The sequence below is a fragment of the Bombina bombina genome, chromosome 7 (genome assembly GCF_027579735.1).
Source record: "Bombina bombina isolate aBomBom1 chromosome 7, aBomBom1.pri, whole genome shotgun sequence".
Taxonomy (NCBI): domain Eukaryota; kingdom Metazoa; phylum Chordata; class Amphibia; order Anura; family Bombinatoridae; genus Bombina; species Bombina bombina.
The window spans coordinates 488,750,017-488,773,001 of NC_069505.1; the positions used below are offsets into that span (position 1 = coordinate 488,750,017).

The following is a 22,985-nucleotide window of genomic DNA, read 5'->3' on the forward strand; positions in this document are numbered from 1 at the left end:
AGCCAAATTTAAACAAAACAATGCCTTGTTTGCTGCATGTATTTTTCAAATGCCTTAGTTAAAGGAGACAAACCAAGGTTGTTTCTGCAGAAAACAAGGCTAGGTGCAGTCAATATGTTAGCAAAAATGGTATTGTTTTGCAATTTGTTTTCAGCTGAAGCCAATTAGGGACATATATTTAGCAGGGTTAGCCTTGTTAAAGGGACAATAAATTCAAAATTAAACTTTTATGAATTAGATAGAACATGTAGTTTTCAGAGACTTTCAAATTCACTTCCATTATCAAATCTTGCACAGTCTTTTTATATTCACACTTTCTGAGGAACCAGCTCCTACTGAGCACGTGCAAGAGTTCACAGTGTATATGAGTCTATGATTGGCTGACGGCTATCACATGAGAAAGGAAGATGGTAAATTTTGATTGTGACAATCAATAAATAAGAATTGAGAACACATGCATGTTTATGTTCCCTTGGTCTTAGGCTGCTGATATAGATCAGTAACCAATACGTGTTATTACACATATACAAATCTTATATTAAAATCTCAATGTATATTCTGTCCCTTTAAGAAGGCTAAATACAGAACAATTGCATAAGCAGGACATGTATAATACAAGACTATGCAATAACACCTACTTTGAATTTTAAGCAAGCAGTTTATTTTTTTCTGACAAATTTAAATATTTAATTTCATATCCCTGCCACCTGTATCATATGACAGTCATCAGCCAATCAAATGTATTTGTGAAATTATCTGATAACATATATGAATGTTTACATTTTCTGAGTCTTACATAGCTGATATATATAGCCGTTATCATACATGTTGTTACATATACAGAAGTCCTACATTAAATTCTCAAGATATATACTGTCCCTTTAAGAACTAAATACAGTAGAATTCTATAATAAGCAAAAGCATAATAAAGACCGGCTGATAACAATTACTCTGAATTTTAAGATTTGAACATTTATTTTCCCTGTGCCCTGTATCATAAGCCCATTAAGGAGTAGATTATGAGTGGAGCGCTAACAGTTATGCGCAAGCAAAAAGGGTTTCATTGCGGGTGTTTGCGCATGAAAAACTGGATTGCTTGACTTTAATATCCCTTTATATCCGCTCTATATTATCAGTACAGGGGAAATATATATAATATATAAATATAAATATATATATTATATATATATATATATATAGTGGCAAACTTTTACTTTCTTCTTCCTTTGCATCTATGCCTTCTCTTAGGCATGTTAATATATAATTTTCCTGCCTAGTATTGAGCACCATTTCCTAGTTTGTTGTGCAAAGAAACCCCAAAGTCCTATTCTAACTCCAATTCCTCAGGTTTTCTCACACAGCATGTATAAATTTGCTTTTAGTCTGAATAATTTTACATTTATCTGTGTTACACCTCATCTGCCATTACAGACCCATTTTACCAGTTTATAGACTCCAGCTTTTTTATTTTTCTTCAGGGACATTCAAATGTTGATACAATAATCCTTGCATAAATACACAAATGACAAACAACAAACTGTAGTCCATGTTACCTGCATCTCTCTGGAGATAGTAATTCCACTGAGGTCTATTGGGGTGGGACTAAAGGTTTGGACTGAGGGATCATAGGTCGCCTATAAACCAGAGGGAAGAGGAGATCGTAGAAGTGAAAAAATATGCAGAAAAATAAATAAATAAAAAATATATAAATTAAAATTTAGAAAGATAACAGAAAGATCCTTACCTGTGCTGATTGGGAGATTTTGCGAGTTTTGGTTTTCTTTTCTATTTTTTCATCATCTCCTTCTCGTGCTTTCTCTACTGTCCACTCCCATGCAATCATAGCTTTGAGAGACTCTTTTATGGGCCAGCGATATATCTCTTTGTCCTGGAGGAGTACATGAGATTAAGTAGATAGTATATGACATATGCCATATCATGGTGTCCAACTCTTCTCTAAAGAAGGTTTGGGGAGGAGAAGCGTAAGACAACTTGTTCAGATATCTCTCTTTTAGAGACAATATTTTGGATGTAATTTCAAGTCCTTCAAGGACAAAGTTCTCCAATGGTCTCTCAAACCCATGTGTGAATTTCAGCCTAAATGTTTTAAAATTCTGTAAACTGTACTCATTTTAATCAGTAGTGAAGAGGAATGACACTGTCACTGATAGGTCAACAAAGTACCATGTACAACAAGACAAAGCAGAATTGTTTTTTTCATAAATCTGGTCCCTAAAAAATTAAACAAAGCTCAAGATAAAAAAAAATGTTAACCATACTTGTTTGTACCCTTTTAATATTATGAGCTTAGCTACAATAAATCAGTTGTATTTTCCTCTAATTAGATTTTATGTTAAACAAGTAAGATCTTTGTTCTATGATACTGTCTTGGGATGGGGTGGTTTTCAAGAGGATGGGTTTCATTATATATATTTTTAACCTGCAAATTTTTTTCCCAGATTAAAGGGATACTAAACCCAAATTTTTTCTTTCATGATTCAGATAGAGCATGCAATTTCTAATTTACTCCCATTATCAATTTTTCTTCATTCCTTTGTTATCTTTATTTAAAAAAAGGGAATGTAAAGCGTCAGAGCCAGCCCATTTTAGGTTCAGCACCCTGGATAGCGCTTGCTTATTGGTGGCTACATTTAGCCACCAATAAGCAAGCGTAACCCAGGTGCTGAACCATAAAATGTCCGACTCCTAAACATTAAATTCCTGCTTTTTTAAATAAAGATAGCAAGGGAACGAAGAAAAATGGATAAAAGGAGTAAATTAAAAAGTTGCTTAAAATTGCATGCGCTTTCTGAATAATTAAAGAAAAAAATTGGTTTTAGTATCCCTTTAAGGAAATAATTTATAAATCCTTATTTATGCAATGCATATGTACAAATGACCTACATCAAACTTGTGAAAATACAAGGAGCACTCTCTGAGCAAAAGTTGAGGATATCAAAAGAATCAGCGTACCTTTTCAGAAAAGGTTTTATAGGGACGCAACATAGGGTGCGTCTTGGCCTCGTCATCCACCTGCTCCCCATACGACCAGTTATTCTGTATCTGTGCAAAAGAATAAAACGAGAATATTAAGAATTCCTATCAATGTCTTTCATTGCATCAGTTATTAAGTCCAAGAAATAAAAAGAGTTTATGCAAATCAAAATGATGAAAAGTTTTTCTGTACCTTCTCGAATGCCCACTTGTCATGCGTATACTCAGCGTATTTGTTGATGAAGCTATCCAGTTTCTCAGGGATAATGACACTAAAATGAAGAAAGATTCTTTTACTGTTGATTTTAGTCAACATCAATAAAATTTAAAGGGATACGAAACACAATTTTCTTTCTTTCATGATTCAGATAGAGAATTAAATTTTAAGCAACGTTCTAATTTACTCCTATTAACAAATTTTCTTCATTCTCTTGGTATCTTTATTTGAAAAGCAGAAATGTAAGCTTAGTAGAAGGTCCATTTTTGGGTTCAGCACCTGGGTAGCGCTTGCTGATTGGTGTCTAAATGGTGTCTAGGTGGCTCCTGACAAGATTTGGATAATCCGCTGATTATCATTGAAACACCGGCCCATCCTTGCATGGTACCAATAAATTTGATTGCTACATTTTATAAAGATACAATGGATGCCTAGTAGACTGGTGTATTTATGACTATGATATGGACTACTAAGGCCTCTGGCAGTTGCCATATACGAGCCCTCTGCACCCCCTAGAAAGTTTGCTGGTATTGAAGCCATAGACAGGATGTTTTCTATTCTCTGACCCACATACTTTGCAAGTTCTAATGTTTACAACAGAGGCTGCTTGTTTGAACTGAGCTCAGCCTGTCACTTTCATGGGGTCTCTGGACAGATGGGAAACTGTAACCCTGCATCTTCTGGAGGATCATTATGTGGAGCTTGAGAGAGGAGTACCCAGACTTCTGGAGATTGCGATGAAGAACCCACAGAGTATACGAAGAATGATAAAACAAGTCTGAACAAAGCTTTGAATGTCAGAAAGTTTAGCAATTTTCTTGTGGTAACACCCTCAAAGAGCCAAAATCTAACCATATAAAGAGCTAGTAGATAAACCCTTATCTAAATCTACTTGAAGAATATGAAGGATTCTTGGAATTCTGAAAGAATGCCAGTTGGAACCATGGTTTACACACCAAGAAAGAAAAACTTTCCAAATCTTATGATAGATTGTTCTCGGCTTTCTGGCCTGAATTAACATATCTACTACAGCTACCAAAAAACATATATATATATATTTTTTAAATTAAATGTTCAAACTCCAAGACTTCAAGTCGAGAGACTCAAGATCTTGATAATAAAAGGGACCTTGAGAAAAACATAAATTATGCTTACCTGATAATTTCCTTTTCTTCTGAGGGAAAGAGTCCACAGCTGCATTCATTACTTTTGGGAAATAAGAACCTAGCCACCAGGAGGAGGCAAAAACAAACTAGCCAAAGGCTTAAATACTCCTCTCACTCCCCTCATCCCTCAGTCATTCTGCTAAGGAACAAGGAACAGTAAAAGAAATATCAGGGTGAAAGGTGCCAGAAGAATATAAAGACGCCCCACATAAAATTACGGGTGGGGAGCTTTGGACTTTTTCCATCAGAAGAAAAGGAAATTATCAGGTAAGCATAATTTATGTTTTTCTTCTTAAATGGAAAGAGTCCACAGCTGCATTCATTACTTTTGGGAAAACAATACCCAAGCTATAGAGGACACTGAATGCCAAGACGGGAGGGTACAATAGGCGACCCGTACTGAGGGCACCAGGCCTGAACTTCTACCCAATAAAAAACCCTGCTTCGTCCGAAGCTGAGAAAATTTAAGAGGAAAAGCCCCAGTGACACTGACTCACAGTTAGTTCAGAAGCCAAACTAGAGACCACAAATGGACTCGACTGAGCCAACAGTCCTCCAGGAGACACAGTCGCCCAACAAAAGGTCCCCCACCGCTCATCTCACCAAATGAAGGACACCAGTTGAAACCCCCAAGGGGACAAAGCAAAGGAGAATCAAGGAAACGGAAAGGTCCCCTAATACAAAAAGGAACACCTCCATGAGTTAGCCCAGCTCACAGAGACCCAAAAGGGGCCCAAACAGGGAAAGGAGGCTACGCCTATACCAAGCGAAACCCGGGATAAGACCGAGCACAGAGACAGAACAGACGTCTCCCCAATATCCTGCAAGCACGGATGCAACAGAAGAGGCAAAGTCCTCCCAGTGTCTGGCCATAGAATACCAAGGTATGCGACCATGAAAAAGTGTGTAATACACCCAGGTGAAAAACCCCAAGTTTGAGAACACAAAGTCCACAACAGGACGACACAGAGGATACTTGCGAGGAAGAAGAAGCAGTCAAGCAAGAAACAGACCGCAAAGGAACCCCCTTACAGAGGGCACGTTCCAGGCAACCTACACACAGGTCCCTGAAAAGGGGAACAGAAAAACCTCAATCGAGGCCCCCTGTGAAGGAGAGTATACTCTCCTTTAACCCTCTTCTTATATATGGAGCAAGTTGAAGGAAAATCTATACCCTAGCAGTCCTGGGACAAAAGGCAAAGAATGACTGGGGGATGAGGGGAGTGGGAGGAGTATTTAAGTCTTTTGCTGGGTTGTCTTTGCCTCCTCCGGGTGGCCAGGTTCTTATTTCTCAAAAGTAATGAATGCAGCTGTGGACTATTTCCATTTAAGAAGAAAAAAGGTTATTTCTAAGTGGAGGAGACCACGGAGGAGAGCTGAAATTCCATTTCAGATCTGCAAACCAAGTTCTGCGTGGCCAAGCTGGAACAATCAGAATTACTGATGACAGATCCAAACTATCACTTTTGTTAATAGAACAGTTGGGGGAAATATGTAAGCAACACGAAAATACCAAGGAGCAGCAAAAACATCTATAAGCTCTGCCTGAGGATCCCTAGATCTTGTAAAATATCCAAGAGCTTGATGTGAAAATGAGAAGCCATTAGGACTATCTCTGGGAGACCCCATCCATCTACAATCTGATTGAAAACAGCCAGATGTAAAACCCACTCTCTTGGATGAAAATATTGTTCACTCCTGGGTTGAGAATCGCAGAAATGATACAGAGATTGTCCTCTGCCCAATTTAAAATTCAAAAAACCTCATTAGGGAACTACAAGTTCCCCCTTGATGATTGATATAAATCACTGCTGTGACATTGTTTGATTGAAGATGGAAGTAAGTCTCTCTTTTTAGAAAAGGCCAACTCTGAAGTGCCCTGAAGACTGCACAAAGTTTCAAGATGTTTATTGGTTACCTTGCCTCCTGAGTCAACTCAACTCCTTGTGCTCTTCTGGACCCCCATACTGCACCCCAACCCAAAAGACTTGCGTCTGAAGTGATTACAGTCCAGGTCAGACGAACAAAGAAAAGCCACAGAGAAAAGGACTGGTGATGTATCCACCAAGACAAAGACTGCCTTACTTAGGAATTTAAGAGGATTCTATGAGAGAGCTGAATGAATTGTTTAAACCATTGACATAACATGCAAAATGCAGAAGTCTAATGTGAAACCATTCAAAAGGAATAGTATCTGATGCTGCAATCATCAGACCTATTACTTCCATGTTTAGAGATACTAAAGGAATGGAAATTTCCTGAAGTCTTGCACAAGTTGTCTGTAACTTTGATTACCCTTGAACTGTTGAATAAAGTCTGAAAGATATTGAGTCTATAATGACGCCTAGAAAAGAAACTCTGGTTTTGAGAGAAAGAGAACTCTTTGAAGTTTTGATTATCCAACTATTTTTCCAAAGGAACATCAGAAGTATGTATGTATTAGATACTGCTAAAGGTAAAAATGGATCCTGAACCATATACTTGTCTAGGTATAGAGTCACTGAAGTACCTAGAACTCTAAATACAGACAAGAGAGTTCCCAGTACCTATGTAAAAATGTTGGGGGCTGTAGCTAGACCAAGCAAGCAACCTTCCAAATTATTGTGGACTTTTATGACCCTTGAACAAGGTCAGAATTGATTTTATTTTGAAGCTAAGTTCCCTCCTTCTTGGGAACAAAAAACAGGTGGGAATAAAAACCTTGGCTTTGTTCTGACACAAGAACTATCACACCAATAGGAAACAAACAGATCAGACAAAAACAGAATTTATGTTTACCTGATAAATTTCTTTCTCCAACGGTGTGTCCGGTCCACGGCGTCATCCTTTCTTGTGGGATATTCTCTTCCCCAACAGGAAATGGCAAAGAGCCCAGCAAAGCTGGTCACATGATCCCTCCTAGGCTCCGCCTACCCCAGTCATTCGACCGACGTTAAGGAGGAATATTAGCATAGGAGAAACCATATGGTACCGTGGTGACTGTAGTTAAAGAAAATAAATTATCAGACCTGATTAAAAAAACCAGGGCGGGCCGTGGACCGGACACACCGTTGGAGAAAGAAATTTATCAGGTAAACATAAATTCTGTTTTCTCCAACATAGGTGTGTCCGGTCCACGGCGTCATCCTTACTTGTGGGAACCAATACCAAAGCTTTAGGACACGGATGAAGGGAGGGAGCAAATCAGGTCACCTAAATGGAAGGCACCACGGCTTGCAAAACCTTTCTCCCAAAAATAGCCTCAGAAGAAGCAAAAGTATCAAACTTGTAAAATTTGGTAAAAGTGTGCAGTGAAGACCAAGTCGCTGCCCTACATATCTGATCAACAGAAGCCTCGTTCTTGAAGGCCCATGTGGAAGCCACAGCCCTAGTGGAATGAGCTGTGATTCTTTCGGGAGGCTGCCGTCCGGCAGTCTCGTAAGCCAATCTGATGATGCTTTTAATCCAAAAAGAGAGAGAGGTAGAAGTTGCTTTTTGACCTCTCCTTTTACCTGAATAAACAACAAACAAGGAAGATGTTTGTCTAAAATCCTTTGTAGCATCTAAATAGAATTTTAGAGCGCGAACAACATCCAAATTGTGCAACAAACGTTCCTTCTTTGAAACTGGTTTCGGACACAGAGAAGGCACGATAATCTCCTGGTTAATGTTTTTGTTAGAAACAACTTTTGGAAGAAAACCAGGTTTAGTACGTAAAACCACCTTATCTGCATGGAACACCAAATAAGGAGGGGAACACTGCAGAGCAGATAATTCTGAAACTCTTCTAGCAGAAGAAATTGCAACTAAAAACAAAACTTTCCAAGATAATAACTTAATATCAATGGAATGTAAGGGTTCAAACGGAACCCCCTGAAGAACTGAAAGAACTAAATTGAGACTCCAAGGAGGAGTCAAAGGTTTGTAAACAGGCTTAATTCTAACCAAAGCCTGAACAAAGGCTTGAACATCTGGCACAGCTGCCAGCTTTTTGTGAAGTAACACCGACAAGGCAGAAATCTGTCCCTTCAGGGAACTTGCCGATAATCCTTTTTCCAATCCTTCTTGAAGGAAGGATAGAATCCTAGGAATCTTAACCTTGTCCCAAGGGAATCCTTTAGATTCACACCAACAGATATATTTTTTCCAAATTTTGTGGTAAATCTTTCTAGTTACAGGCTTTCTGGCCTGAACAAGAGTATTGATAACAGAATCTGAGAAACCTCGCTTCGATAAAATCAAGCGTTCAATCTCCAGGCAGTCAGCTGGAGTGAAACCAGATTCGGATGTTCGAACGGACCCTGAACAAGAAGGTCTCGTCTCAAAGGTAGCTTCCAAGGTGGAGCCGATGACATATTCACCAGATCTGCATACCAAGTCCTGCGTGGCCACGCAGGAGCTATCAAGATCACCGACGCCCTCTCCTGATTGATCCTGGCTACCAGCCTGGGAATGAGAGGAAACGGCGGGAACACATAAGCTAGTTTGAAGGTCCAAGGTGCTACTAGTGCATCCACTAGAGCCGCCTTGGGATCCCTGGATCTGGACCCGTAACAGGGAACTTTGAAGTTCTGACGAGAGGCCATTAGATCCATGTCTGGAATGCCCCACAGCTGAGTGACTAGGGCAAAGATTTCCGGATGGAGTTCCCACTCCCCCGGATGCAATGTCTGACGACTCAGAAAATCCGCTTCCCAATTTTCCACTCCCGGGATGTGGATAGCAGACAGGTGGCAGGAGTGAGACTCCGCCCATAGAATAATCTTGGTCACTTCCTCCATCGCTAGGGAACTCCTTGTTCCCCCCTGATGGTTGATGTACGCAACAGTCGTCATGTTGTCTGATTGAAACCGTATGAACTTGGTCCTCGCTAGCTGAGGCCAAGCCTTGAGAGCATTGAATATCGCTCTTAGTTCCAGAATATTTATCGGTAGAAGAGATTCTTCCCGAGACCAAAGACCCTGAGCTTTCAGGGATCCCCAGACCGCGCCCCAGCCCGTCAGACTGGCGTCGGTCGTGACAATGACCCACTCTGGTCTGCGGAATGTCATCCCTTGTGACAGGTTGTCCAGGGACAGCCACCAACGGAGTGAGTCTCTGGTCCTCTGATTTACTTGTATCTTTGGAGACAAGTCTGTATAGTCCCCATTCCACTGACTGAGCATGCACAGTTGTAATGGTCTTAGATGAATGCGCGCAAAAGGAACTATGTCCATTGCCGCTACCATCAACCCGATCACTTCCATGCACTGAGCTACGGAAGGAAGAGGAACGGAATGAAGTATCCGACAAGAGTCCAGAAGCTTTGTTATTCTGGTCTCTGTTAGAAAAATCCTCATTTCTGAGGAGTCTATAATTGTTCCCAAGAAGGGAACCCTTGTTGACGGTGATAGAGAACTCTTTTCCACGTTCACTTTCCAGCCGTGAGATCTGAGAAAGGCCAGGGCGATGTCCGTGTGAGCCTTTGCTCGAGGGAGGGACGACGCTTGAATCAGAATGTCGTCCAGGTAGGGTACTACTGCAATGCCCCTTGGTCTTAGCACCGCTAGAAGGGACCCTAGTACCTTTGTGAAAATCCTTGGAGCAGTGGCTAATCCGAAGGGAAGCGCCACAAACTGGTAATGTTTGTCCAGGAATGCAAACCTTAGGAACCGATGATGTTCCTTGTGGATAGGAATATGTAGATACGCATCCTTTAAATCCACCGTGGTCATGAATTGACCTTCCTGGATGGAAGGAAGGATAGTTGGAATGGTTTCCATCTTGAACGATGGGACCTTGAGAAATTTGTTTAAGATCTTGAGATCTAGGATTGGTCTGAACGTTTCCTCTTTTTTGGGAACTATGAACAGATTGGAGTAGAACCCCATCCCTTGTTCTCTTAATGGAACAGGATGAATCACTCCCATTTTTAACAGGTCTTCTACACAATGTAAGAACGCCTGTCTCTTTATGTGGTCTGAAGACAACTGAGACCTGTGGAACCTCCCCCTTGGGGGAAGTCCCTTGAATTCCAGAAGATAGCCCTGGGAGACTATTTCTAGCGCCCAAGGATCCAGAACATCTCTTGCCCAAGCCTGAGCGAAGAGAGAAAGTCTGCCCCCCACCAGATCCGGTCCCGGATCGGGGGCCAATATTTCATGCTGTCTTGGTAGCAGTGGCAGGTTTCTTGGCCTGCTTTCCCTTATTCCAGCCTTGCATTGGTCTCCAAGCTGGCTTGGCCTGAGAAGTATTACCCTCTTGCTTAGAGGACGTAGCACTTTGGGCTGGTCCGTTTTTACGAAAGGGACGAAAATTAGGTCTATTTTTTGCCTTGAAAGGCCGATCCTGAGGAAGGGCGTGGCCCTTACCCCCAGTGATATCAGAGATAATCTCTTTCAAGTCAGGACCAAACAGCGTTTTCCCCTTGAAAGGAATGTTTAGTAGCTTGTTCTTGGAAGACGCATCAGCCGACCAAGATTTCAACCAAAGCGCTCTGCGCGCCACAATAGCAAACCCAGAATTCTTAGCCGCTAACTTAGCCAATTGCAAAGAGGCGTCTAGAGTGAAAGAATTAGCCAATTTGAGAGCATTGATTCTGTCCATAATCTCCTCATAAGGAGGAGAGTCACTATCGAGCACCTTGATCAGTTCATCAAACCAGAAATATGCGGCTGTAGTGACAGGGACAATGCATGAAATGGGTTGTAGAAGGTAACCCTGCTGAACAAACATCTTTTTAAGCAAACCTTCTAATTTTTTATCCATAGGATCTTTGAAAGCACAACTATCCTCTATGGGAATAGTGGTGCGTTTGTTTAAAGTAGAAACCGCTCCCTCGACCTTGGGGACTGACTGCCATAAGTCCTTTCTGGGGTCGACCATAGGAAACAATTTTTTAAATATGGGGGGAGGGACGAAAGGAATACCGGGCCTTTCCCATTCTTTATTAACAATGTCCGCCACCCGCTTGGGTATAGGAAAAGCTTCTGGGAGCCCCTGCACCTCTAGGAACTTGTCCATTTTACATAGTTTCTCTGGGATGACCAAATTTTCACAATCATCCAGAGTGGATAATACCTCCTTAAGCAAAATGCGGAGATGTTCCAACTTAAATTTAAATGTAATCACATCAGATTCAGCCTGCTGAGAAATGTTCCCTAAATCAGTAATTTCTCCCTCAGACAAAACCTCCCTGGCCCCCTCAGATTGGGTTAGGGGCCCTTCAGAGATATTAATATCAGCGTCGTCATGCTCTTCAGTAACTAAAACAGAGCAGCCACGCTTACGCTGACAAGGTTTCATTTTGGCTAAAATGTTTTTGACAGAATTATCCATTACAGCCGTTAATTGTTGCATAGTAAGGAGTATTGGCGCGCTAGATGTACTAGGGGCCTCCTGAGTGGGCAAGACTCGTGTAGACGAAGGAGGGAATGATGCAGTACCATGCTTACTCCCCTCACTTGAGGAATCATCTTGGGCATCATTGTCATTATCACATAAATCACATTTATTTAAATGAATAGGAATTCTGGCTTCCCCACATTCAGAACACAGTCTATCTGGTAGTTCAGACATGTTAAACAGGCATAAACTTGATAAGAAAGTACAAAAAACGTTTTAAAATAAAACCGTTACTGTCACTTTAAATTTTAAACTGAACACACTTTATTACTGCAATTGCGAAAAAACATGAAGGAATTGTTCAAAATTCACCAAATTTTCACCACAGTGTCTTAAAGCCTTAAAAATATTGCACACCAATTTTGGAAGCTTTAACCCTTAAAATAACGGAACCGGAGCCGTTTTAAGCTTTAACCCCTTTACAGTCCCTGGTATCTGCTTTGCTGAGACCCAACCAAACCCAAAGGGGAATACGATACCAAATGACGCCTTCAGAAGTCTTTTATAAGTATCAGAGCTCCTCTCACATGCGACTGCATGCCATGCCTCTCAAAAAACAAGTGCGCAACACCGGCGCGAAAATGAGACTCTGCCTATGCTTTGGGAAAGCCCCTAAAGAATAAGGTGTCTAAAACAGTGCCTGCCGATATTATTATATCAAAATACCCAGAATAAATGATTCCTCAAGGCTAAATATGTGTTAATAATCAATCGATTTAGCCCAGAAAAAGTCTACAGTCTAAATAAGCCCTTGTGAAGCCCTTATTTACAATCGTAATAAACATGGCTTACCGGATCCCATAGGGAAAATGACAGCTTCCAGCATTACATCGTCTTGTTAGAATGTGTCATACCTCAAGCAGCAAGGGACTGCACACTGTTCCCCCAACTGAAGTTAATTGCTCTCAACAGTCCTGTGTGGAACAGCCATGGATTTTAGTTACGGTTGCTAAAATCATTTTCCTCATACAAACAGAATTCTTCATCTCTTTTCTGTTTCTGAGTAAATAGTACGTACCAGCACTATTTGAAAATAACAAACTCTTGATTGAATAATGAAAAACTACAGTTAAACACTAAAAAACTCTAAGCCATCTCCGTGGAGATGTTGCCTGTACAACGGCAAAGAGAATGACTGGGGTAGGCGGAGCCTAGGAGGGATCATGTGACCAGCTTTGCTGGGCTCTTTGCCATTTCCTGTTGGGGAAGAGAATATCCCACAAGAAAGGATGACGCCGTGGACCGGACACACCTATGTTGGAGAAAATAAGGCTTTTTCTGTTTGGCCTTATTCCAAATGAGATTGAACTAACAGGAACATCTAGAAAGTTCCTGCTTCTGTGTAGGGGAAGAGACATTTTGGTTCTTAGACTGACAAAGAGAATGAAAACAACTATTTGCTCAATTCTTTCTTTTGGACTTCTTTTTTTTCCCAGTCACAGTAGAATAATGGCAACTAGACATGGGCCAAACAAAATCTTTCCTTGAGAAGGTTTGTATTTGGAAACTGTATCAGCTGACCATGAATTCAGCCACAAGACCCTTCTGGTCAAAACTGTGAATGATATATTGAACAATGATCAAACAACATTGAAAAAACCTTCATAAATAATCAACTGATATTTGATCAGCAAAGTTGTTACACCAAAGAGTGGAGGCTGCTGCAACACAAGTGAAAAAAAACACCTGCTGAAATTCCTTTCTGTGAAAGGACTCCAGTTATTGGTCCATATGGACTTTGTAATATGTACTATACTCCAAGGGAATAGTAGTGCAAATAGCTAGTGGAAATTGCACCATACATCATTGGAATATTTCCCCAAAACGCTAGAAGCCAGAAATGAAATATAATCTTAAAATTGTTGAGGCCTTGCTAATTAATTAATAACCTCTGTAGACCTCTAACCTCTGAAGACCTAGCAGGAAGTTTGAAAATCAAAACCAATTGCTTGAATTGTGGTGAATCAGGTAGAATAGGGTCTTGGACACCTAAAGCACATAATACCTCTTTTAGAAGTGTACATTTTTTTTAATGTTAAACATAAAAGAGAATTTTGATTAGTGACTGACTCCTGATCATCCAAAATGAATTTACCTTCACAAAACAAACGTGAGGTGTCATCATCTGATTCACTGAGAAACTGTTTAGCTGATCTGATCCTGTGAGATTCAGGAAAGCTAGTTAAAATGACTGTAGGTGGATTATCAGACATGTACAATTTGTGCTTATCTGGAGGGGTATAACCGCCGACATCTCATACCAGAGAGGTGGAAGGGATTAAGTACTCCTAGTGGCCAAGAGTTGAATTCCCAGGAGTAATGGTTCATGGACTCTCACCACAGACAGATGGTCATCATCAATACTGATTTGTTTGGCTGTGTTGATTTGTCTTCTGTGAAAACCTCCATAAATCTTTTACATTTTTTTTTTTTATTTTTTTTTTTTTTGGAGGTAAGGCACAAACTTTATTATTTTTATACAGTTTCACACATTCTCAATAGACCCACATGACTTTTTTGAAAACATAACCATGTTACATATATGTTACATTTCAGTGATATGAGAGATCTTTTACATTTTTAAACAATACAAGCTAGACTTATAAGTGCTCAAATAAACAGTGCTTCAAATGGGTTGGAACTTCATAAAAAATGAAGCCAAAAACAGAGTAGTATACAATATTTACATATACCATTCACTTATGGATTGGAATGAGAGACATACATTTTGATAGAATTGAGATATATATATGGTGATTTCTTACTTTAGGGTCTCTGTTGGTTTGGGATCAAAATTTCCTTCAGCATCCACTGATGCCTTCTTCTCCGTCTTGGAAGAATAGCTGGCATCAACATAGTCAGGAGGAATTGCACCCGCAATAGCACAGAGACACGGCATAGCGATCTTATAGAGCTCAGCATCAAATTTCTGCAAAGATGAGTTATAAATGTTATATAGTTTTGTTATTGGTCTAATGTCAACCTATTTAAAAATGATTGAACCAAAGTCACCATGACTTAGTGCTGACTTACCTTATGAGCAAGGGATTCAAAAATACCCCAGAAAAGCTTCCTTGTTAAGTGAAGTTCTTCTTCTGAAGTTACACCATAATTGGCCCAGCCAGTTGGAAGGCAATAGTATTTCCAGCAGCGCTCATAATGGTTGGTGAGAAGCTACGATGAAACATATAATGAAATAATGGAAATATAGAGTGGGTGTATAAAGGGTGTAAAAACAAGGATGAAATGGAAAGAGGGTTTTAGAACTTAATATGGAAACCCAACTGGTTCCAACAAGAACTTTACTCTTCAGAGTCTCACCTTCAGAGGCATCTTAGCGTATTCATTAAGGATAGGAACATCAAAGACAAGACGTCGCAATAAATGCTGCAGCATGTTGGGTCTGAGATACCTACAGAGAGAGAAAAAAAGACACTTCAGATGACTGCCCTACAATATAAGTGTCTCAGCAGCGACTAAGCCCTTAAACACCTCCCTTAGTACACAGCAGAGACTGAGCCCATAAGCATGTCACAGTTATTAGTACACTCCTGGTCCTAGCAGGGACTGAGCCCATAAACATATCACAGTTATTAGTACACTCTTGGTCTTGGCAGGGACTAAGCTCATAAACATGTCACAGTTATTAGTAAACTCTTGGTCCTAGCAGGAACTGAGCCCATAAACATGTCACAGTTAATAGTACACTCTTGGTCCTAGCAGGGACTAAGCCCATAAACATGTCACAGTTATTAGTACACTCTTGGTCCTAGCAGGGACTGAGCCCATAAACATGTCACAGTTATTAGTACACTCTTGGTCCTAGCAGGGTCTGAGCCCATAAACATGTCACTGTTAATAGTAAACTCTTGGTCCTAGCACAGACTGAGCCCATAAACATGTCACAGTTATTAGTAATTAAAGGGATGGTAAACTCAGTATAGGGTGAATATGTTATAGGTATTATCAAATCGTATTAAACTGTCAACTGAAATTTCGCTATAAACATGAAATAGCCATTTACTTACAATTTCCAAATCAATAATATATCCGTTCCGTAAAATCGCCAGCCCACCGTGACGTCACATGGATTTACCCTGCCTGTGTCCAATCCTCTATCCAGTCGCTAGACAGGCTCTTTGCATTACAATTTTTGCGCATGCACCCTAACGATAAGTCCCAACAATCCTAACACCCAATCAACTTCATCAAAATACGTCAAAGAATTTGCGCGTGCACGATCGATTTCACGCATACGTCTTCAGGTTTTTTTTTCACACGGCACTCGAAAGTAAGCACTGTATTGTATACTATTATTTTACAATACATTCCTTACTTGGAGTAGTGCCAGTAAGTACATCATACTAATTTCGATTGTCAATATGTTTGTTTACCAAAAAATTGTTTAAGAAAACCTTTGTGTTACTCATTAATTATTGAGATAGCTGTAATGCAATCCAGATATTATTCATAGCAATCATAATTGATGCGCATGCGTCAACAATTAGAATATCATGAACGAGCAATGAGGGTTGACGTAAGGAGAGGGTGGAGAGAGGACTAAGGACAGAGTGTGGTTACAGGCATGTAAGAGGGGCGGAGCGAGGCGGGGAGATGCAGAGCAAACAGCTTACAAAAGATTAGGAAAATTGTTTAGAAATTAAATACTAAATTAAAAAAATAACTATGCGGTTTGATCATACATACCTATAGCAGTGTAAATATGAAATTGATAAGTAAAAGAGTTTACCATCACTTTAAGGGGCTTTGTGTTTATTTTAACTGCACTCTGTTAATTTCAGACTATCTACTAATTGATATTATTTTGTTGTTGTAACATTTGTTGTAACATTTGGGTCATATTGTGGGAAAATTGGGGAAGGGATATACAGTATATTTAGTGTAAAAAAGTGGCTTATCTACCCTAATATAGGGCAATACAGGACACAGTTCCTAAATAGAGGCTCTTACATTTACCTAATATTGTTGATTTCCCCCTCCTCCTCATATGTGATAGACAACCAAAAATCAGCAACATTGAAGTACTTGATATAAGTCACAAATAGCCGGACAGATAGGTCAGCATGCTAAGGCACTGTGGCTGAGCTCTGTAGCAACCCAAGGGTTGCAGGTTCGATCCCCAATGAGGTCCACTCAGCCTTTCATCCTTCCGAGGTTAATAAAATGAGCAGCGCCTTGAGACCCTTATGGGTGATTAGCCACACTTTACAAGTACCCAATACATACATACATACATACATACATACAGTTACAGAGTTGTATTTTTAACTATTTCTCTGGCACGCTAGATACAACTTCTATTTCTGCTGCCTTTTTTAACTATAACTAGTAAAAGTAAAATTTTAAGTGGAAAAATATATACTTTATGTGTAGAAAGAGCATACTTTTCCCTATTCTCTCAATAGGGTTTTTTCCTTGATATAAATGTCACAGTAATTAGTACTCTCTTGGTCCTAGCAGGGACTGAGCCCATAAACATGTCACAGTTAATAGTACACTCTTGGTCCTAGCAGGAACTGAGCCCATAAACATAGCACAGCTATTAGTACACTCTTGGTCCTGGCAGGGACTAAGCCCATAAACATGTCACAGTTATTAGTAAACTATTGGTCCTAGCAGGGACTGAGCCCATAAATATGTCACAGTTATTAGTACACTCTTGATCCTAGCAGGGACTGAGCCCATAAACATGTCATATTTATTAGAACACTCTTGGTCCTAGCAGGGACTGAGCCCATAAACATGTCACAGTTATTAGTACACTCTTGGTCCTAGCAGGGTCTGCGCCCATAAACATGTCACAGTTATTATTACACTCTTGGTCCTAGCACAGACTGAGCCCATAAACATGTGTCAGTTATTAGTACACTCTACACTCTTGGTCCAAGCAGGGGCTAAGCTCATAAACATGTCACATTTATTAGAACACTCTTGGTCCTAGCAGGAACTGAGCCCATAAACATGTCACAGTTATTAGTACACTCTTGGTCCTAGCAGGGTCTGCGCCCATAAACATGTCACAGTTATTATTACACTCTTGGTCCTTGCAGAGACTGAGCCAATAAACATGTCACAGTTATTAGTACATTCTTGTTCATAGTAGGGACTGAGCCCATAAACATGTGTAAGTTATTAGTGCACTCTACACTCTTGGTCCTAGCAGGGACTGAGCCCATAAACATGTCACAGTTATTAATACACTCTTGGTCCTAGCACGGACTGAGCCTATAAACATGTCACAGTTATTAGTAAACTCTTGGTCCTAGCAGGGACTGCGCCTATAAACATGTCACAGTTATTAGTAAACTCTTGGTCCTAGCACAGACTGAGCCCATAAACATGTCACAGTTATTAGTACACTCTTGGTCCTAGCAGGGACTGAGCCTATAAACATGTCACAGTTATTAGTAAACTCTTGGTCCTAGCAGGGACTGAGCCCATAAACATGTCACAGTTATTAGTACACTCTTGATCCTAGCAGGCGCTGAGCCCATAAACATGTCACAGTTATTAGTAAACTCTTTGTCCTAGCACAGACTAAGCCCATAAACATGTCACAGTTATTAGTACACTCTTGGTCATAGCAGGGACTGAGCCTATAAACATGTCACAGGTCTAAGTACACTCTTGGTTCTAGCAGGAATTGAGCCCATAAACATGTCACAGTTATTAGTAAACTATTGGTCCTAGCACAGACTGAGCCCATAGACATGTCACAGTTATTAGTACACTCTTGGTCCTAGCACAGATTGAGCCCATAAACATGTCACAGTTATTAGTAAACTCTTTGTCCTAGCAGGGACTGAGCCCATACACATGTCATGTCACAGTTATTAGTACACTCTTGATCCTAGCAGGAACTGAGCCCATAAACATGTCACAGTTATTAGTAAACGCTTGGTCATAGCAGGGACTGAGCCTATAAACATGTCACAGGTCTTAGTACACTCTTGGTTCTAGCAGGAATTGAGCCCATAAACATGTCACAGTTATTAGTAAACTATTGGTCTTAGCACAGACTGAGCCCATAGACATGTCACAGTTATTAGTACACTCTTGGTCCTAGCAGGGACTGAGTCTATAAACATGTTACAGTTATTAGTAAACTCTTGGTCCTAGCAGGGACTGAGCCCATAAACATGTCACATTTATTAGTAAACTCTTGGTCCTAGCAGGGACTGAGCCCATAAACATGTCACATTTATTAGTAAACTCTTGGTCGGAGCAGGGACTGAGCCCATAAGCATGTCACATTTATTAGTAAACTCTTGGTCGGAGCAGGGACTGAGCCCATAAACATGTCACATTTATTAGTAAACTCTTGGTCGGAGCAGGGACTGAGCCCATAAACATGTCACATTTATTAGTAAACTCTTGGTCGGAGCAGGGACTGAGCCCATAAACATGTCACTGGCCAAGATTCAACATTAATTTGCAGAATTCAAAGAGATTTGTAACTACCCCTCGTCAGAGCAGTGAGTTGCAAAATCAGCTCCTTTAAAAGTAATGGGGCCACTAATACCTTGCAGCTGTTATCTTCCTACCACATAGAACAACTTCCACTGTCAATCATACTGAATTCACAATTTTTTTTTAAAAACATCACAAAACAAACGAAAACAAACGAATAACAAAAAAAAACTAAAAAAAACTAAAAAATCATCATCCTTTATAAAACATTCTACTCTGAACATATGCACGCAAACAAATAAAATGAGAGAAAACTCAACCTGTTATTGACTGTTACATTTTCTCTGGAAAATTCCATGGAAAATGGAATTGGCTTGTATGATATGCTTTAAGGAGCTGTTTCTCCAAACATATCTTACATACTTTACTGAGTAAAATAAAGCTGATTAAAAAAAATTAGACAAGCGCGTCAACTTTCTCATAGCGACACACAACGGGAGACAAGATATTTCAGAGGCACAATTACATCTTTCTAAATCCTACATGCTGAGTCACAGTTTAGGTGAAAAATTCCCAACCACTCCTTGAGAATACCCTCAATTCACATTTGATGTTTGAGGTACCATGTATTGGGTCGTTCAAAACAACTATAGATGTTAATGTCTTAACTACAAGGTCGCTCAACAGCCTAACAAAGCTTCATGAATCTATTCCAGCATCAATAGTACACCTGGAAGGGACTGAGGCCATAAACCTCTCATTACCATTATTAAGCTTTGGCTTTTTTTCTCATTACCTGCACAAACCCATCAGACATTCCTCAATGACGTCACGTTGAGCTTTGGTGAGTGAACGCCCTCTAGAAAGTCGGTAAATTGTGTGCAGCATAGAGTCAATCATTATAGCACGATGTTCGGTTCCAGCAAAGAGAGGGGCACATTTGGTGATGAGGGGAAGAACAGCAAGGCACAGATAACGGTTCAATGCCAGGGCCATCTCGGTAGTGCTAAAGGCAGCCTGAGAAATAGAATGAAAAAGGAAATACAAAACATCAACAATTAAAATTTTATTTTTGACAAATAAAATTGAGGCAGAAATAGAAGTTGACAGGAAGTTGGGATTCTTTAGCAGGTAAGGCACATCCATGATTTAAATTTATAGCTATCATTGTGGTTTTTAAAGTGAATGTAAATTTTTATGCTAAAGTGCCCGTTTTTTAAAAATTCGATTAAAAACAGGGGCACTTTAATTCATAAAAATTTACATTTCACTTGTGTTTTGAAAAAATACTTACCTTTTAAACTTAACAGCCGCTCCAGTTTCCACCAGTCGTCGCAAGCCATTTCTGACATCAGAAATTATGGATCAGTCATCTTCCAATCACGGCTTCCCCCCCCCGGGGGAATCAGTATCTGATTCAACGCCGTGATTGGAAGAAGCCGTATTGCTCATTTTAGACCCAGGAAGAGACTTTGCGACGGGCAGAGAAAGCTGGAGAGGCTGTCAAGATTAAAAGGTAAGTATTTTTTCACAACACGAGTGAAAACATAATTTATGTAAGAACTTACCTGATAAATTCATTTCTTTCATATTGGCAAGAGTCCATGAGCTAGTGACGTATGGGATATACAGTCCTACCAGGAGGAGCAAAGTTTCCCAAACCTCAAAATGCCTATAAATACACCCCTCACCACACCCACAATTCAGTTTAACGAATAGCCAAGCAGTGGGGTGATAAAGAAAGGAGTAGAAAGCATCAACAAAAGAAATGTGGAAATAATTGTGCTTTATACAAAAAATCATAACCACCATAAAAAGGGTGGGCCTCATGGACTCTTGCCAATATGAAAGAAATTAATTTATCAAGTAAGTTCTTACATAAATTATGTTTTCATTCATGTAATTGGCAAGAGTCCATGAGCTAGTGACATATGGGATAGCAATACTCAAGATGTGGAACTCCACGCAAGAGTCACTAGAGAGGGAGGGATAAAAATAAAAACAGCCATTTTCCGCTGAAAAAAATTAATCCACAACCCAAAAAAAAAAAAGTTTATTCTCATAAATGAAAGAAAAAAACTTAAATCAAAAGCAGAAGAATCAAACTGAAACAGCTGCCTGAAGAACTTTTCTACCAAAAACTGCTTCTGAGAAGCAAATACATCAAAACGGTAGAATTTAGTAAATATATGCAAAGAGGACCAAGTTGCCACTTTGCAAATCTGATCAACTGAAGCTTCATTCTTAAAGGCCCACGAAGTGGAGACTGATCTAGTAGAATGAGCTGTAATTCTCGGAGGCGGGGCCTGACCCGACTCCAAATAAGCTTGATGAATCAAAAGTTTCAACCAAGAAGCCAAGGAAATAGCAGAAGCCTTCTGACCTTTCCAAGGACCAGAAAATAAAACAAATAGACTAGAAGTCTTCCTGAAATCTTTATTAGCTTCCACATAATATTTCAAAGCTCTTACCACATCCAAAGAATGTAAGGATCTTTCCAAAGAATTCTTAGGATTAGGACACAAGGAAGGGACAACATTTTCTCTATTAATGTTGTTAGAATTCACAACCTTAGGTAAAAATTGAAAAGAAGTCCGCAAAACTGCCTTATCCTGATGAAAAGTCAGAAAAGGAGACTCACAATAAAGAGTAGATAGCTCAGAAACTCTTCTAGCAGAAGAGATAGCCAAAAGGAACAACACTTTCCATGAAAGTAGTTTAATGTCCAAAGAATGCATAGGCTCAAATGGAGGAGCCTGTAAAGCCTTCAGAACCAAATTAAGACTCCAAGGAGGAGAAATTGATTTAATGACAGGCTTAATACGAACTAAAGCCTGTACAAAACAGTGAATATCAGGAAGTATAGCAATCTTTCTGTGAAATAAAACAGAAAGAGCAGAGATTCGTCCCTTCAAGGAACTTGCAGACAAACCCTTATCCAAACCATCCTGAAGAAACTGTAAAATTCTAGGAATTCTAAAAGAATACCAAGAGAATTTATGAGAAGAACATCATGTAATGTAAGTCTTCCAAACTCTATAATAAATCTTTCTAGAGACAGATTTATGAGCTTGTAACATAATTATTAATCACTGAGTCAGAGAAACCTCTATGACTTAGTACTAAGTGTTCAATTTCCATACCTTCAAATTTAATTATTTGAGATCCTGATGGAAAAACGGACCTTGAGACAGTAGGTCTGGCCTTAACGGAAGTGGCCAAGGCTGGCAACTGGACATCCAAACCAGATCCGCATACCAAAACCTGTGTGGCCATGCTGGAGCCACCAGCAACACAAATGATTGTTCCATGATGATTTTGGAGATAACTCTTGGAAGGAGAACTAGAGGCGGGAAAATTTAAGCAGGATGATAACACCAAGGATGTGTCAACGCATCCACTGCTTCCGCCTGAACATCCCTGGACCTGGACAGGTATCTGGGAAGTTTCTTGTTTAGATGAGAGGCCATGAGATCTATCTCTGGAAGACCCCACATCTGAACAATCTGAGAAAACACATCTGGATGGAGAGACCACTCCCCTGGATGTAAAGTCTGACGGCTGAGATAATCCGCCTCCCAATTGTCTACACCTGGGATATGCACTGCAGAGATTAGACAGGAGCAGGATTCCACCCAAGCAAGTATCTGAGATACTTCTTTCATAGCTTGGGGACTGTGAGTCCCACCCTGATGATTGACATATGCCACTGTTGTGATATTGTCTGTCTGAAAACAAATGAACAGTTCTCTCTTTAACAGAGGCCAAAACTGAAGAGCTCTGAGAATTGCATGGAGTTCTAAAATATTTATTGG

The 22,985-nt window shown here is 40.0% G+C and overlaps 1 protein-coding gene across 1 annotated transcript in view; it reads right to left on the minus strand.

Moving 5' to 3' along the window:
- The window catches only part of RYR1 (ryanodine receptor 1), a 250,295-nt gene that overhangs the window by 93,953 nt on the left and 133,357 nt on the right, over window positions 1–22,985 (minus strand). Inside the window, 8 exon segments of the mRNA XM_053721620.1 lie at window positions 1,554–1,634; window positions 1,745–1,888; window positions 2,974–3,063; window positions 3,188–3,266; window positions 14,505–14,668; window positions 14,773–14,913; window positions 15,061–15,151; window positions 19,967–20,187. Of these exon segments, the coding sequence (XP_053577595.1) occupies window positions 1,554–1,634; window positions 1,745–1,888; window positions 2,974–3,063; window positions 3,188–3,266; window positions 14,505–14,668; window positions 14,773–14,913; window positions 15,061–15,151; window positions 19,967–20,187 (1,011 nt within the window).